The sequence below is a fragment of the Oryctolagus cuniculus genome, chromosome 15, assembly GCF_964237555.1.
Source record: "Oryctolagus cuniculus chromosome 15, mOryCun1.1, whole genome shotgun sequence".
Classification (NCBI taxonomy): domain Eukaryota; kingdom Metazoa; phylum Chordata; class Mammalia; order Lagomorpha; family Leporidae; genus Oryctolagus; species Oryctolagus cuniculus.
The window spans coordinates 53158471-53178177 of record NC_091446.1 but is presented as its reverse complement, the minus strand read 5'-3'; the positions used below and the strand labels follow the sequence as shown (position 1 = coordinate 53178177).

Below are 19707 nucleotides of genomic sequence, written 5' to 3'. Positions count from 1 at the left end.
TCTATTATAACCAAAGGTAATCAAAGAAAAAGAGGTGTTGGCCGGCGCCGCAGCTCACTAGGCTAATCCTCCACCTTGCAGCATCGGCACACTGGGTTCTAGTCCTGGTCAGGGCACCAGATTCTGTCCCGGCTGCCCCTCTTCCAGGCCAGCTCTCTGCTATGGCCAGGGAGTGCAGTGGAGGATGACCCAAGTGCTTGGGCCCTGCACCCCATGGGAGACCAGGAGAAGCACCTGGCTCCTGCTTTCAGATCAGCGCGATGTGCCGGCTGCAGTGCTCCGGCCACAGCTGCCATTGGAGGGTGAACCAATGGCAAAGGAAGACCTTTCTCTGTCTCTCTCTCTCTGTCAAAATTAAAAAATAATAATAAAAAATTAAAAAGAAAAATAGAGGTGAAATGATCAAAAGTTATACATTAATACAAATCATTGTTAAATTAGGCTGCTTATAAAATATAAGAATCACAAAGAGCAGCATTAGACAATTTAATTACTAAACCTAGTGATTTGAGCCAAATACATGTATTGTACATCAGAACCTTTGTAGAACGCTGCTAATAAACACTGTGTCAAAATTTTTAAGTAGTTTTTAAATCACACTTGAAAGCCAACATAAGTAACTATTTCTAACAGTTATTACTTCTGACCAAGGCAAAAAAAATTTACTTAAGACAAATAGCTTTTGTAACACTCCTAAAAATAGGATAGTTCATAAATTTTCACAACTGTTCTTCCCTGCTGTGGACAGCCCTTGATCTTTGACTGTAAAACTTAGCAAACTTTGGCATGCTCTAATGTTAGTTTTATAAGTTACTGAAAACTCCTATAAATTTAGCATTATTTTTCAAATCTGTCTAGTGTTCCCATCCTGATGCTTAAACATTTAAGTCACAAATTGAAATACCAGCAGAAAAATATTCATCTTTAGGCAGGTTGTATAGTTACCATATGGCAAGAAAACACAGAGCATAAAAATTCTTCAAAGCATTATGAAACTTGGAACTTAGTATACTTTCCTACATTTTAGTAGTTCCAACTATATATAAAACAGAACTGCTGTAAAGATTGAGCTGATTTAAGCTACCTCAAATTTTCTTCAATTCCTGACATCAATATTAGATTGATTGTTTTATTATAGTAACAAAGTTGTTACAGAAAGATCTACACACATATACAGAATTATTATATTTAAATTCATATAGAACAATATTTACATTTTTAAGTTACAGTTTTGAAAAAAGAAGAACAGCTTAAGTTTTACAACATAGAAAAGAAAAATATACAAGACAAAAATAGAGTTAACAGTAAAAATACAACTATTCATTCTCGGTGTAGCAATCTGGAAACGTCAAATGTGGAAATGGCAAAGAGCTATATCTTCTTAATCTGATTGTCCAAATCATTAAAATATGGATGATTTAGTGCCATTTTGCCAGAAATCCGTTTGGCAGGATCATAGACTAACATTTTCTGGAGGGGGAAAAGAAAAAAGATACTTATTTATTAAATGAGTCATTTTTTAAAATCTCCTTTAATCCTTAACTTTTTTTATCAATAAGCCCTAATAATTTCAGTGAAAATCTACTAAAAGAACATCTCCATTAATTTATTACATAAATGTCTTATCCCTCAGAGTTCACCCTGTAGCTCCTAAATCATAAATATCACAATAATTTTTGTTAAATTATCCTAAGACCCAAGTATTCAAAGATAGCTTTAAAAGCATCACATAAATTTAGGAAAGATACCTAGTTAATTATATTTATGCTGAGAATTAAATGACCATCTGAGTTATTTATAACGTTCTTCAATGGTGACAATTAACTACAGTTGTTTCTGCTATAGCTTCTAACAAGTTCCACATTAAAGAGAAAATCCACAGCATAATGTGTTATACACATGGCCAAAAATGAGTCACTAAATGAATAACGGTCAAACAACCTAGTATTAAAGTTAATTTACACATCACCAAAAAAGCTAAAAAGTTGAAGACGGATTTTAAATTTTATCTGAAAGAACTATTAATCTTAAAAAAGAAAATCAAATCAAGAAGCAGACTACAGATACTTTTACTAACAAATCATCATCCTAACCCTTAGGTATTCAGCACTGTATGAAGTGTTTTGGCTACTTATCCCTTACAAGATTGGCATTAGTCCCACTATACAAATGAGGACCCTGAGGCTCAAAGGCGTTCATTTGCCCAAGATCATATAATAGCTAAGGAATGACAAATAGGAAATCATGTCCAATTTAAGAAGTGCAGTGATGGTTCAACTGGGGAAGACTTTGCCCATAAGGAGACATTTTGGCTGTCCTAAGTGGGGAGAGTGTTCTACTGACATCTAGAGGGTAGAGGGCATAGATGCTGCTAAACATGCTGTGATGCACAGGACAACTATGTGGATCAAGATGTCAATTATGGCTACAGAGAAACCCACTTTCCGGTATTTGACTTTTGTTTCCTTAACTGAAATAAAATCAAAGAATTGTAGAAGTCAGAAGAGCAGCCTGGCCAGAACTGTAGAAGAGCCTCAAGTCCAATCAACAATACTAGCATACTGTACCAAAGACCTGAATGGCAGATAAAGGACTCTGGCAGTCACTATAAGCAACTGAGAAAAATCTAAATCTGACCTTAATTTGGTTGTATGATTTACAGATGGTAAGCTTCCTGGAGAAGGCCTTTCCCATCCTAAGAGGTTCTACTCTATTTTTTGCTTATTTGTAAAGAAAATCATTAAATGGCAGAAGTAATGTGAAAGAAGAGAAAGATTTTTAAGAGATACAGCAATTCTAACCTTTCTGATAGAGAAACAAGTGAGATATGGAATTCATGCTGTAAACTCCTTTATTAACTAAAAACAGCAGGCAGTAAGAAAATACTTGACTAAGATAGACTAAAAAGGAATTAATAGTAAATGACAAAAAAAGCTGAGAAGGAAGCCACCACAACTTAGCAATTCAAACTGCCTATAGTCATCTCACATAACAAAAACCAAAACCCTTCTCAAAACCACTACTGTTTCTTGATGTCTAAAACGGGGCAGTAACACAATAGAGTATTCCCCAGGTAAACAAAGGACTGAATGAATATGTGCAGAATCATCAGTAAGGTTAAAGTATAAACGGCACTGCTTACCGAGAGCAAATCCAAGCCATTTTCATCCAAATTTTTGACATGAGATGCCAAGCTTCCTGGTTTCCACTTAGGAAATGTATTCTTATAGTCCTGTAAGGATTCCACTTCTGGCCACACTTCGTTATTGGGCGTGCCCAAGGCTCTAAAAGCCATTGCAAAACATAACATCAGTTAAAGCATAAATATCATCTTTTTACATACATGTTGCCTGCATTACTTCAAACATGGTAGCAATTTTGGTATAAATAAATACCTGAAAATCCTGAAGAGCTGATCAATTTCTGAATCTCCATGGAAAAGTGGTTTCTTAGTTGCTAATTCTGCAAATATGGTGCCTATACTCCAAATGTCAACTGGAGTAGAGTAACGAGCTGACCCCAGCAATACTTCTGGAGATCTATACCAGAGTGTTACTACCTATTACAAAGCAAATTTTTACAGAAAATAAACATGGTGCACCAAATTACCTACATTTAAACACTTATATTTCATTAGGCTGGCTCTTTAGAAAGCTGTTAACACCAAGTTAATAAACTATATACAGAACACTAAATTGAATGTCACTTCTAACTTCTACACATCAAGAGAAAAACAGACAAAAGCATACCAAATCTTTCTTGTTTTTCTTATCATTAAAATGAGATCATCAAAGCATGTTATATTTTAAAAAAATGACAGTGGATTTAGGAGTGACACTATACAAACTGCTGCACTGCTTACTGCTAGCATGTAACTAGTCAAATAATAATTTATTAGTAATCTAGAATTAAGCCAACAGTTCTGTATATTCAATCATGATGATACCATTTCTAACTTAGAACAAAGCTAATGCGTTCAGAGGCTGACGCTGCCACTTGGGACAGCTGCAGAGCACCTTGGTTCAGAGTACCAGTCACTAAAATTCCAACCCAGCTTCCTGCTAATATACCTGGGAGGAAGGAGAATAATGGCCAGAGCACTTAGGCTCCTACACCCTGGCTTCCACCTGGCCTGGCCCTGACTATTGCAGACATCTGGGGAGTGAACCAGCAGATGGAAGACCTGTCACTCTGCCTTCCAAATAAATAAATCTTTCAAAAAGCTATTAAGATTAGTAGCATTTGTTTAAGCCACAGAGAACCAAATAATCTTACTTATATAACCATGGGAAATAATAAGTCAAGACATCAAACCAAAGGAATGTGGTTAAATTTCACTCGAGACAATCTCTGTGCTGAGGGATGCACAGCTGCACAAGACAGTATGTTGCCTTTCCCTCCAGAAATGGGAAATAAACGCCAAGTTATCCAGTTAACACTGCCCAACCACTATTATACTCAAATTCAACAGCTTCTAAACAGCCCCGCTTAAGAAACAAAATTTGTTTTTTGATGTATCAAGCAGGTCCAATTAGGATAGAGGAAACAACACGATCATTAAATGGGAAAAGTTTAATATGAAGAGTAAGACTGGTTTGTAAGAAATATTTGTAAAAGATACACACTAGCAAGAACTTCCTTCTAATATCCTCTACTGACAAATCTTAATACAGCAACTGGCAAAGAAAAGTCATATTTAAAGGTTCCAGTTCCATCTTCACATAGCATGCAATGCCTAGTAAATTTGGAACTGAGAGGCAATAAACTGAGATATCGTTACAAAGTAGAAATCTTTCTGTATAGCTTTTTTACTTGATTTAATGAAATATAGAAAACCCAGCAATCACACATATTCAAAGCACCTAAACTGACTAGTCTACTTACCTCATGTGTATACACTCTAATAGGTATTCCAAAAGCTCTGGCAAGGCCAAAATCAGCCAGTTTAATGGTTCCTTTGTCATCAATCAATAGATTTTGAGGTTTTAAATCTCTATGAAGAACTCTTCTAGAGTGACAAAACACAATCCCCTGTAGGATCTGGTATAAATAACTCTGGAAGAAGAAATTATATATAAAATTTATACCATATGATTTTCTAAATAATTTTCATTGGTTTGTTTCAAAGACAATGCAGAAAAATAATTTAACTACCAAAAAAAGCTTTCACGTCACTCTAGACTGATAAACATTGCGGGGTAGGACATTCATGTATGCAAGAGGTCTTCATGGAAAATGCACATATAAACAAACAAAGCATGAATTTCAAGGGTTTTTTTTTTTTTTGCACCAAATTAAACTTACAATTCCATAGTCAAACAAATGTTTTGAAGTACCTTCACACAATGATCTGATCCTAAGTCTTAAGATACATTTCTAAATGGAAATTTCTTGGGGCAACAGTTATGAGCCACAGGTTAAGTTGCCACTTAGGACACCTGCATATCTGAGTGCCCGGGACCAAGTTCTGCCTCCAACTCTGATCCAGCTTCTTACTACATACAGCAGATGATGGCCCAAGTGCTTGGGTTTCTGCCACCGATGTAGGAGAAACATGGGATTTCCAGCTCCTGGCTTTGGCCTGGCCCAGCCCCAGCTGTTGTGGGCAAACTAGCAGATGGAGAGCTCTCTCTGTCTCTGTCACTCTGCCTTTGAAATAAATCAATCTCAGGGCTGGTGCTGTGGCTAGCGGGTTAGCGCCCTGGCATCCCATATGGGCCTGGGTTCAAGACCAGGCTGCTCCACTTCCAATCCAGCTCTCTGCTGTGGCCTGAGAAAGCAGTAGACGGCCTAAGTCCTTGGGCCCCTGCATGGGAGACCCAAAGGAAGCTCCTGGCTCCTGGCTTCAAATCAGCGCAGCCCCCGCCATTGCGGTCAATTGAGGAGTGAACCATCGGATGGAAGACCTCTCTCTCTGCCTCTCCTTTTCTCCCTGTGTAACTCTGACTTTCAAATAAATAAATAAATCTTAAAAAAAAGAAAAAAGAAAAAAATCTCTTATAAAAGTTTCTTAAGCATTTTTTATACTTATACCAACTGTTGGTCTTTGACATTTCTGTCTTTTATCTTTACATATTCATTTTATTTTTGACAACAGTGGTCACATTCCAAGAGAAATGGCAAAAAGGATATTTAGATAATATATTTAAATGAGTGCAATTCATCTTTTAAGAAAGTCCAAAGGTCATACAATATTAAATATATTAAAGTATTAGACATGTACCATTCATTAACAAGTCAAAGACAAAAAAGCTAATGAAAGGAATATTTTCAACATGTTACCCAGCAAGAGGATCCTTGAAATCAGTGAAAAGAAACCTAATAGAAAACTTGGGAGTCTATGTCTAGTCTGAATTTAAATGGCTAAATATAAAAAACATTCAATGTCATATAAATTCTAACATTAAAATATTAATATGCCATTTTACATAACAGATTGCTAAAATGTTTGAAAGACTGATAAAACCAAATTTTGGCAATGACATACTAATAACTATTACACAACATGAATACTTAATAAATTGCAACAATGTTTTAGAGGTCAACTAGTAATAGTTATCAAGATCTTAAATGTAGATAAGCATCTTCAACCCATCAATTCCAGTTCTATAAAGTAGCATACAAGAATTATACATACAATGGTATGTACTACAACCCTGTTCTTAAGAGCAAAAACTACCAAGCCTGAAAATAACTAAGATGTCTATCAATTTGGAAATGTCTAAATAATTATATCAAAAAGATAAGCACTAGTAATTTCTATATGTTAACATTTGATACCAAAAAAGGTATAGTAGCAAAAAACTTTATGTACATAAAAGGGAATTTCAAAAAGTATTAAAAAAAATGGCACTAAAAGATAAGTCTAGGGGCAGATGTTGCAGTACTGGTACAACAGCTGTTGCTTAGGACACCCAGCTGGAGCGCCAGTTTGAATTCCAGCTGCTCAGCTTTGGACCCAGCACTCTGTTAGTGTGCCTGGAACGCAGAGATGCTGGCTCAAGTATTTGAGCCCCTGCAACCTGTGTGGGAGACCTGGATGGAGTTCCTAGCTTCAGTCTGGCTGAGATCTGTCACTCTGCTTTCAAATAAATCCTTTTGGTGCAAAAATTAGGAAATCCAGGCGGTTTCTTCATAGTGTCATTTTCCATAAAATTTTGTGAAGACTCCTTATGTAAATAAAATCCCATGCATAGAAAAGTATACATGCTTATACATATGTGTACATAAAAGTATAAAATAGTGAATAAAACTCATCAGCTATCTCTAAGGAGTGGTTCAGAGTTGTATATAATAAATGTCTACAACAAAGTAACTGAAATTTTTTTTTGACAGGCAGAGTGGACAGAGAGAGAGAGAGACAGAGAGAAAGGTCTTCCTTTGCCGTTGGTTCACCCTCCAATGGCCTCCGCGGCTGGCGAGCTGCGGCTGGCGCATCGCGCTGATCCAATGGCAGGAGCCAGGTACTTCTCCTGGTCTCCCATGGGGTGCAGGGCCCAAGTACTTGGGCCATCCTCCACCTTACTCCCTGGCCACAGCAGAGAGCTGGCCTGGAAGAGGGGCAACTGGGACAGAATCCAGCGCCCCGACCGGGACTAGAACCTGGTGTGCCGGCGCCGCAAGGCGGAGAATTAGCCTAGTGAGCTGCGGTGCCAGCTCTGAAATATTTTCAAAGAACAAAATAGAGGGGATAGTGCTGTGGTGTAATTGGTAAAGCTGCCACCTGCAGTGCCAGCATCGCATATGGGCACCGGTTTGAGTCCCAGCTGCTCCATTTCCAATCCAGCTCTCTGCTATGGCCTGAGGAAGCAGTAGAAGATGTCCCAAGACCTTGGACCCCTGCATCCACATGGGAAATCTGGAAGAAGCTCCTGGCTCCTGACTTTGGATCGGCTCAGCTCCAGCCACTGCAGCCAGTTGGGGAGTAAACCAACAGATGAAGACCTCTCTCTCTCTCTCTGCCTCTCCTTCTCTCTGTGTAACTCTGCCTTTCAAATAAATCTTTAAAAAAAATAGATCAGCTTTCCATCCTCATCCTATCCTGAACTTTTTACTTTGCTAAACACATATTTGATCAATACCAGAAAGACTATGGCGCTATGCTTTTGATATTAGTTTGAATAGTACTTGTCCCCTAAATCCTCATGTCTGTTCCTAAAGCCTCATGTAAATGGCACTAAAAGGACAAACATTTAATCCAATTATGGTGGCTGAAGATGGAGCTTTTTGGGAAAAATTGGGATTGTTAGTATGGAAACCCCATGGTCAAATCATGGTGGCTTTATGGGCTCCCCTCTTTCTAGGTGATGCCCTGTGCTACCCTGGAACTGCCAGCAAGAACACCAGAATCGTATACTGAACATAAGTCCCAAATAAAATCTCCTTCCTTTAGAAATAGCTTATCTAAGTATATTATTTTAGAACCCAAAAGCTGACTACACTTAATTTCCAAAACCGCATACTTTACAGTTATGTTATCTCAGGCACCACTTGGTAACAAAATGGCTGTCAACATATAAAGCATAAAAATTGTGGAAGGAAAACAATTTTTTTTTCATTATTCTACTTACTAACACTTCCTCTAAGCAAATTCCCGCAAAACGCGAGGACCTCTACAGAGTAGTCTCTTCACATTCACAGAGACTAAGTATTCAAAGTTATGGGAAGACTCTTACCTTAACAAGCGAAGAATCCATGAACTGACCAGGAGGGATTGAATCCAAGTACTTCTTGAGATCCATGGAAAGGAATTCAAAGATGAGATATAACCTGGAATCTTGCATAAGCACATCTTGAAGACTGAAGAAGAAAACAATTACATGAACAAAAGTCCAGCAAGCATTTTTATCACAAAATAAAACTACTGCAAGCCTCAGTGAATATCATACAAAATGTGGGGAGATTGGTAGCTTCCCAAGTAGAGAAAACCTTAATACAAAAATAGAATTTGAGAAGGAAATCTCAGGACAATAATTTAAAATTAAACCTTCAGGCAAGCATTTGGCCTAGCAGTGACCACCAGGTTAGGATCCACACCAGAATAACCACTTTCAACCCCTTGCTCTAGTTTCTTATTCTAGTTTCCTACAAGGCAGACCTCAGGGAGGCAGTAGTGGCGGCTCAATTAGTTGGTTTCCTGCCACCCACATGGGAGACCTGAATTGTGTTCCTAACTCCTGATTTAGTTCTTGCAGGCATTTGTAGAGTTTACCAGCAGATGGGAGACTTCTCCACCTTTTTTCTCTGTCTCCCAAATTTTTTTTAAAATATTTGTTTTTATATTTATGTGAAAGGCAGAGTTACAGAGATCTTCCATTCACTGGTTCACTTCCCAGATGGCCCCAACAGCCAGGGCTGGGCCAGGCCAAAGCAGGAGCCACAAGTTTTATCCAGGTATCACAGGTGGGTGCAGATGCCCAAGGACTTGGGCCATCTTCCACTGCTTTCCCAGGCACATTAGCAGAGCTGGATTGGAAGTGGAGCAACTGGGACTTGAACCGGCTATCATATGGGATGCTGGCATTACAGGTGGTAGCACACTGTACAATGCTAGCCCCTAAAATTTTTTAAAAAATTATAATAAAATTCTTATTTTACAGGAGGTGTTAACTTAAATAATCTGTATTCAAAAAACATATCTAGGTTGGTTGCTCGCTGTCTTGCCACTGAAGTAATACAGAGGAATTTTAGAGTATTATCTGACCTTAAGGGCTGTTCCCTATCTCCAGCTTAGCAAAATGCAATTAAATTAGATTTTAACTTAGATCACTAGCAACATAGCTTCCCTAAAGCATCCAATTCAAATACTTAAAGGAAAGCATTTTCTGCTTTTCATCCAACTTGGCTGCCTGCCTTAGGGCTGATGAAGGCACCTCCAGAAACTAGAGCTCCCAGGCTGGGAGTTAAAGCTTTCTGAAAAGGGCTTCTTTTCTTCCATTGCTATTTTACCTTGCTTTTCAGGACCTAGTACTAATTCTTATTACCATGCCTCTCTAATAATTCTTTCACTCTATTGTTTGCTTTAAAGATTTATTTATTTCTTTGAAAGGCTGAGTTACAGATAGAGACAGAAATCTTCCATCTACTGGTTCCCAAATGGCCCCAACAGCCAGTGCGGGGCCGGGCTGAAGTCAGGAGCTTCACCCAGGTCTCCCATGTGGGTGGCAGGTGCCCAATCGCTTGGACCATCTTCTGCTACCTTCCCAGGTGAATTAGCAGGGAGATGGATTGGAAGTGCAGCAGCTGGAACTCAAACCAGCACCCATATGGGATACTGGCATCATAAATGGCTTTATCTACTATCCCATAATGCCAGCCCCTCTTTTGCTGCTTTAATAGTATTTTGCCTATGCACAGCATTATCAATTAACAAAAATGTCTCTTTTCTACTTTAGATAAAAATTAAGCAAATGCAAAAATTCTCACATTGAAATTCATTCAAAATTGTGTGTAGAAAAATGGTTTAAACTCAGATATACCATACCTGACTATATTTGGATGACGAAGTTCTTTTAATAGAGAAATTTCCCGAATTGCAGTACTAGGAACCCCTTCCTCTTCACTTTCTAGTCTGATTTTCTTCATAGCTACCACTTGGCCTGTAGTTTTGTGTCTACCCTTATATACAACTCCATAGGTACCTGAAATAGACAAAGTAAATTTCTACTATGTGACACACCCCCACAACCTAGAAGGTTCTTTAAATGATTAAATCCCATAAGGTGTCATACAATAGAAATGTCTGCTATCAACAGATAGGAATTATCAACTATTCACTCATTGCTTCCAAAAAGAAACTGAGGATAACACAACATATCATGTATATGGTTTAGAAATAAAATTCATAGTCATAAGTTTCCCACACATATAAACTACCATTTAATGTTCCTGCATTTACAAGTAGAACTTGCACAAATTATAATGTATCTCATCAAACATCATACCCAACAATGAATCAGGTCCCAAACAGTATAAAGACTTGGACTCCGAAAATATTACTGACAAGAATCGCCTTGACATTTTCAGAGTAGCTGATATAGACAGCGTTGTGCTTTTCATGCTATTTTATATGCATCAAAAATACAATCAACAAGCCTCATCCAGAAAACAATGAAGATTCAAAATAAGACATTTAGTTATATATGTATTAATAAAGCTCACATTATCTACTACATAGTAGGAAAATTTCACACCCATTTGGAAGTGGATGAAAACATAGATAAGCTTTAGATAATGTAATAATGTCAATATAAGAAATAGAGTATATTGGGAGATGGATACATAAGAATAATAAATAGATTGGCTAGTTCGTTAAACCAAATTCACACATATGTTACACTTAGTAACCCAGCTAAGTGCTTTTTAAATTGAGGTATCAGTTTTTTAAAGGAGGTCCTGAAATCCTTAATTACATAAAAAATTTTATTTAACAGATTTTGCTTTCCATGACATCAGTATACTTTAGGAGAGAGTAGACTACATTTCCCTAGGGAGGTCTATTCTATGGGTTTTGTCAGTTTTCCCAGAAGGTAGTGATAAAAATGACTAAGAACCACTAACAAAGTATCAACTATTTAGTTAAGATCTTTAGGCTGCAAACCCATACCACATAATCTTTGTTCTAATATTTTTAAAAGAAATTCTGTTGCCGGCGCCGCGGCTCACTAGGCTAATCCTCCGCCTAGCGGTGCCGGCACACCGGGTTCTAGTCCCGGTCGGGGCACCGGATTCTGTCCCGGTTGCCCCTCTTCCAGGCCAGCTCTCTGCTATGGCCAGGGAGTGCAGTGGAGGATGGCCCAGGTGCTTGGGCCCTGCACCCCATGGGAGACCAGGAGAAGCACCTGGCTCCTGCCATCGGATCAGCGCAGTGTGCCGGCCGCAGTGCGCCAGCCGCGGCGGCCATTGGAGGGTGAACCAACGGCAAAAGGAAGACCTTTCTCTCTGTCTCTCTGTCCACTCTGCCTGTCAAAAAAAAAAAAAAAAAAAAAAAAAAAAAAAAAAAAATTCTGCATAAGTCTTCCTAAATACCAAAATCATTTTAAAGACATAAGATAAAAATCCCTATTATGGGGCCGGCGCCGTGGCTCAATAGGCTAATCCTCCACCTTGCGGCGCCGGCACACCGGGTTCTAGTCCCGGTCGGGGCGCCGGATTCTGTCCCGGTTGCCCCTCTTCCAGGCCAGCTCTCTGCTATGGCCAGGGAGTGCAGTGGAGGATGGCCCAGGTGCTTGGGCCCTGCACCCCATGGGAGACCAGGAAAAGCACCTGGCTCCTGGCTCCTGCCAGGATCAGCGCGGTGCGCCGGCTGCAGCGGCGGCCATTGGAGGGTGAACCAGCGGCAAAAGGAAGACCTTTCTCTCTCTGTCTCTCTCTCTCACTGTCCACTCTGCCTATTAAAAAAAAAAAAAAAAAAAAAAAATCCCTATTATGCTACTTGACTAAATTTTGGATTGACTTTGAATCACAAAATTATTTGCATATTAAAGAACTGAGAAAACTTAATCCTCACAGTCATCCTACAAGTAGGTAACTTTCTGTACACTTAAAAAATTTGTATTCTTTTTGAGAGTTATATACTTACGTTAAATACAAAAGGTAGGTAAGCCAGTATACACATTCTGGCATACTGTTAAAGCTGTCAAGAAGATAATTTGCATAATATAATCAAATAAGCAGTTCATCGTAAATTCAGAATAATTTTCCTCTAATATTCTTTCCTCTCCCTTATGTATACAATCTCCTCTGGTTCCAATTTACAAAATTAAGTCATAATAATTGGTTAACTAGGAACCAACACTCAGTATTTATTGAATTAAATTTTAAAGATCATTTATGTTCTAGGTCTCTTTTTCTGAACCATCACTTCTTTCTGAGCTAACAGAATAGGAATTAAACAAAGTAGAACCATTCTATTGGTTTGTCATCAAAATTATTTACAAAATATGCCATATATGCTCTAAAATGAACACTCTAGATATAGAAACATTTTAAGTAACTTACTAATTAAGGAAGCAAAAGGGAAATACTAGCTTAATAGGATTATAGAAGAGTAACCCTAACACAGAAAAGCCTGGAAGGAGATAAATCTAACATAAACAGAAGAGTTACCCTTGGAAATAAAAAAATAAAATAAAAAATGTTGTCAGACTATAGAGGCCATGAATGGTAAGCAGAAAACCTTTCTAATAACCCAACTGCCAGGTAAAGTTCTACCATCATGAGTACAGCTACTCTCTAGAACCTGAAAGACTTTTTCTTAAGACCAGGAGTTCAAAGATTAGTATAACAAAACTCAGACTTCGGAAAACAAAAACAACTTTGCAATATTTGAAATGAGAAGAGTATGAACATATTTAAGAAATAAACTAGGTTTTCAAACATATCAAGGTCATGAGAGGGGAAAGGCAGATGGGCTGTGCTAGAGGAACTAAATACCAAATGAAATGGATTACCTTAGGTGAATCTTTGTAAAACACAAGAAGGACTTAGGGGAAAGTTTATCTCTATAATTTATTTCAAATGGATCAAAAGGAAAATCAACAGCTAACACTCATAGAAATAATAAAGTTGACAAAACATTAACATCCTGGTAAAGGTACTACAGTTTCACCATATAAATCTTTCACCCTAACTGTAGCTTTAGAAATGTTCAAGGGGCCAGAGTTGCGGCGTAGCAGGTAAAGCCTGCTGTGTCAACATTCCATATGGGTGCCAGTTTGAGTCCCGGCTGCTCCACTTCCCATCCAGCTCTCTGGTTTGGCCTGGGAAAGCAGCAGAAGATGGCCCAGGTCCTTGGGTCTCTGCACCATGTTGGAGACCCAGCAACTCCTAGTTCCTGAGCAGAGCAGCTCTGGCCATTACGGCCAATTGGGGAGTGAACCAGCGGATGAAGACCTCTCTCTCTGCCTCTCCTTCTCTCTCTGTGTAACTCTTTCAAATACATAAATCTTAAAAAAAAATTTTTTTTCAAAGCAGGGGGCTTATGTTGAGGCACAGCAGGTTACAATGCTGCCCATAATACTGGCAACCTATGTGGGCACCATCCTATGTGGGTTGCAGTCCTGAATGCTCCACGTCTGATCCAGCTCCCTGCTAATGCACCTGGAAAGCGGAAGATGGCCCAGTATTTGGGCCCCTGAACCCACACAGGAGATCCAGATGGAGTTTCAGGATCATGGCTTGTATCTAGCCCAGCCCTGGCCATGGCTGCCATTTGGGAAGTAAACTGCAGATGGGAAGATCTCTCTATCCTCCTAACTTTTCCATTCAAATAAAATAAAATAAAATAAATAAATAAATAAAATTAAGGGGAGAAAAATACCAGTATTTTAATACCAATCTTTAACCAGAGACCTGGTAGAAACAAAATAAAATCCTATGTAGAAGGTATCATCTTGGCCTCAAATTATTTCCACAAGTTCAACTAGGCACAAGAGTACCCAAAACTATACCAAACAGAAAAAGATTAAAAAAAAAAAAAAAGGAAAATAGTTATTACCAAATATCTGAATATCTCCTGTGGAAGTAACACTATCCCAAGCAGTGAGCACACAATGTGAACAAGACAAAAATTCTAGCGCTTATGGAGCATACAATGTAGCATTAAGGACATCAAGGAGGATGCACACAGAACTACAAAATGCTCTCTGGACTAGAAAAGGAGATGCAAAGTGAATCCAGTAGAGGGTTACTGCTTCCCAGGAAAAAAGGTCACTGCCAAAGGTCCACGGGCCAAACAGCAGAGCCAATTAGGACCCCCCCCCCCAAATTACAAATTAGAGTGTCATTAGATGAGGTTACCATTGTAGAGATAGTTGGGGAGATGGTGATCACAGTAATAACAAATGGTTAACACCTGATGGTTTTCTGAGATTAAAGCAAACAGATACCTTCCATACTCTGTCATTGTACAACCATCTTGTGAGTACAATCATCTCCATTTGCAGGGGCAGAAACTGAGATCCAAGGACTTAACACTATCATAGTGTCTGAAAGAAAAGGGGTCTTGTGACTCCACTAAATGCCTGTAACATTAAATTTAAGATCATATTTTAACTGCTGTTTTTTCAGTATCAGAAATATGTAAGATTACAGAAGGAACGGAAAGGAAGGCCATCAGAGTATAATTTCAATTCTCTTTAACTGTTAATAGTAAAGAACATATACCACTGCACATTATTCCAATATTTACATGTCTCCATGATATAAATGATCATTTTTCTATTTTTAAAAAACCTGTATTTTTAAAATCACTCACCTTCTCCAATTTTCTCGATTTTGGTATAATCCTCCATAGTTAATCAGTAGGTATGGTAGATCCTAAAATGAGAGGAAAAATAGCTTTGATTATATGGCAATAACTCAAAGGTATAGTGCTTCCTGCAATGTATAGTTAAGTACTATAAACATTAGTTATTATGTTAAAATATTTACAAAGGTAAAGAAAAAGACTCCTGGAATAAGACTTTCCCATCTTGGGGCCGGCACTATGGCACAGTGGGTTAAAGCATCCCATATGGGCACTGGTTCTAGTCCCAGTTGCTCCTCTTCCAGTCCAGCTCTCTGCTATGGCCTGGGAGGGCAGTGGAGGATGGCCCAGGTGCTTGGGCCCTGCACCCGCATGGGAGACCTGGAGTAAGTTTCTGGCTCTGGATCAGCGCAGCTCCAGCCGTAGCGGCCATCTGGGGAGTGAACCAGCGGATATAAGACCTCTCTCTCTGTCTCTACCTCTCTCTGTAACTCTCTTTCAAGTAAATAAAAAAAATTAAAAAAAAAAGATTTTCCCATCCTTCTTAGCTCTAAAACATCGGAAATGCATATATTCCATGCTGATATTAGTATTTAAAATCTTCCAATCAAATTAATCCAAATTCAGACATCAACTTATTTACTCTTCTCAAACAAAAACCAGAATGTTTTTACAGTAGTACCAGTGTATAATGGGATTACACACAAATATTTCAACAAATGTTAAATGACTGAATTTGTACAGCTTTTGGGTGTTTTTACAAAGATGCTTCAAAACAAACTTTTTTTTAAAGTCATAAGAAGGAACTAAAATGGGGTGAGGTTATTTACCCATTAAGTTTTGTTTAAAGCTTTTAAAAAACATCTGTTTACACTTGCAAATAACAATCTTTCTCCTTTGTTTTCAGCAAACATGTGAGTTTGCATATATATATATTTTTTCCAAGAGAGGAAAATATATATATATATATTTGCAGAAGTAGGAAATAGCAGAGATACAAGAAAATGAAATTCCACAGTTCTAATGATCATAAAAGCTAGCAACTAATCCCTTAAGAAGTTCCATTTCTCATATTCATTGGCAAAGAAAAATCAATCCAAGAAGCGGTTTCGAAAAAAATTTTTAAACGAGCAGAGCTGCACTCCCGTGGTCATGAGTGCCACTCTTAGCCATTTATAATTTTACAAAATGGCAGTGGACGCTTCTCTTTGTCCTCAATGACCAGATTGAACATACCCACAGCACACAACTGAACTCGTTTGAACAAGTAGCTAAAAATCAACTCAAAGTTGGGCTCAATTACTCTCCCACCATTACCCAGTTATAATAATTATAATAAAGGAAGCTGCCCTGTATGCCTTTCGAATGTCTCCTGGGGCTCTGTACTACCAGCTGCAGATGTAAAAAAAAAAAATAAAATAAAATCAACGGTGACCCCCCCCCCACCTCCCTACCCAGAGACCTCCAGGTCTCAGGATATAAGAAGTGCACGGCGCAAACTGGCACTGGATTTTAAGAAACGACTCGTACTTATTAAAATGCAAAACGTGTTAATTTGCTCGGCATTTCTCAGCTTTCCGCTTTTTGCCAGCTCCACAATTAAAAAAAATAAATAAATAAAACCTCAGCCTTGTGCCTTAGCGTTCTTAAAAGCGCTGGGAGCGCGAGGGTCGCAGGCAGAGCCCAGCCCGGCCCGACAGGGCCGGGTTCACGCAGTCGCCTCACTCGCGGGAGTCTGCGCGTGTGAACTCGCTGGGTGCGCACCTGGCCCAGGTGCGGGCGGCTTCCCATCCCCCCGCCGGAAGCGGAGCGCGCGGGGCGCGGGGCCTGCGGCTGCGCCTGCCAGGCGGCGGGGGCTCAGCGTGCTCGACCCAACGCCTGGCTTTCTGCCTCCATCACCGCCCAGAGCCGTCTCAAGCGGGGTCGGCCACCCCCGCGGGCCGACTACGAGGCCGAGGGCAGCCCCAGCCCTCCCCAGGTAACCGCGCACGGAGGGGCGCCCCCCGGCCCCTCCGAAACCCAAGCCCCGGGCCGGGCTGAGCGCCCAGCCTGGCCCTGCACCCACCCCGGATCCCCAGCCTCCCCGAGAGCATGCCCTCCCTCCGTACTCGCCGCCCAAGGGAGACCCCAGGCCGGCCCCTGGAGAGAGGACGCCCGGCAGGCACGACCCCCGCCGCCCTGCAGTAACTCTACCCGGCTTGTTCTCTCCGCGGCGGCCGCGGCGCCAGATAACCACGTCCGCGAAGCTCTAAGCTCAACTTGCCAGAGCCAGCTTTGAAACTAAGTGCGAGCAGTTTCAAACTCACCGCGCTAAAGGGACCCAGACCCACCAATCACAGGGCTCGTAGACTTTCAAAGACACCAATCAGAGGCCGGCTGGGCTTGGGAGGGGCTTCCCGGGTAGCCAGAGCGCGAAAGAAAGAGGAAACGGCGGCTGGAAAAAAAGCAGGAGGGCGGGCGCCAACTGAATCAGAACGCAGGCGCCCTCTTGCATTCCAGGAAGGCGTCGTCCTCCTGTTTCTAGTCATCGGGAATGGATCGTTCGTTCTGTTTTGATTCTCTCCCTGTCTCGAGCAGTTTAACTTGATGGCACTCAAACAGCTCATCACACAAGTGAAACTGCACTTACATCGAGTTGCCAGAACTTCTAATACTTAGGGGTAGTGTATACTTAGGTTTTTCTAAGTGAGTGATGTGATTTCCAGGCTAGGCCAAAGGAGCATATTTACTAAAGAAATAATGAGAAACTCTCATGTCCACGAAAATGTCCACCAAAGTGTAAACAAAAATTTCCGATTTTAAATTTATATGCGTATGCATACATAGCTGTGGTTGTTTTTGACTCATCTATGAAACTTTTGAACTTACAGTTTTTTACCTAAATGTTTACGTAATGAAAACAATTTTAATTTGTTTTATTTGAGAAGGAGGGTTGGGGAGAGAGAGATCCTCCATCTGCGAGCCAGGAACTCAATCGGGTCTCCCACATCCATGGCAGGGGCCCAAGTACTTGAACCATATCTGTGACCCACCACAATTACATTAGCAGGAATTGGAAAGAGCAGAACAGGGACTGGGACCCAGGAACTCCCACGTGGAATGCAGGCATTTTAACTTCTGTGCCAAACACTGCCCCTATTTATTAGAAATTTAACAAAATTTTAATGTTTGAAATTTTCACAACAGAATTGTATACATTCTTTGTTTTTAAAAAAGATTTATTTATTTGAAAGGCAGAGTTACAGAGAGAGGAGAGATAGAGAAGAGAGATCTTCCATCCAGAGATTCACTCCCCAAATGGCCGCAGTGGCCAGGCCAATCCAGGAGCCAGGAGCTTATTCTGGGTCTCCCACATTGTGTACAGGGGCCCTAGGACCTGGGCCATCCTCTGTTGCTTTCCCGGGTGCATTAGCAGGGAGCTGGAGAGGAAGTGGAGCAGCTGGGACTAGAACTGATGCCCATATGGGATGCTGGCACTGCAGGCTGTGACTTTAACTCACTGTGCCACAGCCCCAACCCCCTTAAACATTCTTTTTTTTTTTTTTTAAGAATTATTTTATTTATTTGAAAGAGTTACAGAGAGAGGTAGAGACAGAGAGGTCTTCCATTCCACTGGTTCACTCCCCAAATGACTGCAACAGCCAGAGCTGAGCTGATTCGAAGCCAGGAGCCAGGAGCCAGGAGCTTCTTCCATGTTTCCCACGTGAGAGCAGGGGCCCAAGAACTTGGGTCATCTTCTACTGCTTTCCCAGGCCATAGCAGAGAGCTGGATCGGAAGAGGAGCAGCCGGGACTTGAACCAGCACCCATACAGGATGCTAGCGCTGCAGACAAGGCTTTAAATCACTGCGCCATAGCGCAGCCCCTTAAACATTCACCATTCTATGAGAGAAGAAAAAGAGATCTAAGCTGGGTTTTTAAACAACCCAGTGTCAAAAACTCTTTACTGCCCTCCACCGTATCTTCTTTCCACCATTTTCTTAAAGAGAAACTTCAAAACCATTCCTAAGTCTTTACGAAAATAAGAGTAAAATAGAAGTGGGGATAATGAAAGTGCCCCCAGCATGGGTGTATCATTGCCCTGCCCCTAGTGAGACTAACACAGACTGATCACTAAACACTCTACAAGTATGTATTAGACAGCTTAGGTAAAGAGCAGAATCAGTATAGGACATGCCTTTGGGTGTTCGGTACCTTTTTACACGTAAGCCATGTCTGTCACCCGCCTTAGGTGTTGCATGAGTGCTCAGGCTTTGCAGTTTTTTGCTCCTAGGTTACAGAGGCAGAACATTTGAGACCCGAGGTGGAGGTCGGGCCTTAAGAACCCTGCACACTGTCCTAAGTGCTCTGAGCAGGAGAGGTACAGACAGCCTCAAATTGTATTGTGGGAGAAATTTTCGAGAGGTAGTATGAGAAATGAACTGAAGAGGAGATGATAGAAATTGTATGTGCTCCAAAAAG

The 19707-nt window shown here is 40.3% G+C and overlaps 1 protein-coding gene across 3 annotated transcripts; it reads right to left on the bottom strand.

Moving 5' to 3' along the window:
- Nucleotides 1–1115: 1115 nt before the first annotated feature.
- Nucleotides 1116–17709, bottom strand: CDK1 (cyclin dependent kinase 1). Of its 3 annotated transcripts, none has more exons than XM_070058335.1 (8): nt 17554–17709; nt 15257–15318; nt 10484–10640; nt 8676–8799; nt 4885–5055; nt 3396–3559; nt 3143–3284; nt 1116–1470 (listed from the first exon to the last, which is right to left on the bottom strand). In XM_070058335.1, the coding sequence occupies exons 2-8, from the start codon at nt 15291–15293 to the stop codon at nt 1372–1374; spliced, it is 894 nt and encodes a 297-aa protein (XP_069914436.1). In that variant the 5' UTR covers nt 15294–15318; nt 17554–17709; the 3' UTR covers nt 1116–1371. The 3 variants fall into 3 exon arrangements, with proteins under 3 accessions (XP_069914436.1, XP_002718519.1, XP_069914437.1); XM_002718473.5 differs by having other exon boundaries at nt 17441–17584; XM_070058336.1 differs by lacking the exon at nt 17554–17709 and adding an exon at nt 17356–17535.
- Between the last annotated feature and the right edge of the window lie 1998 nt (nt 17710–19707).

Bases quoted from the DNA above. Each gene is read 5' to 3' on its own strand.
- CDK1 (XM_070058335.1), bottom strand. From the start codon at position 15,293: ATGGAGGATTATACCAAAATCGAGAAAATTGGAGAAG. The intron at 5,056-8,675 runs GTAAGAGTCTTC...TTCTTCTTCCAG, and splicing joins TGGATTCTTCGCTTGTTAAG to AGTTATTTATACCAGATCCT. The intron at 3,560-4,884 runs GTAAGTAGACTA...GCTTTGTAATAG, and splicing joins TTAGAGTGTATACACATGAG to GTAGTAACACTCTGGTATAG.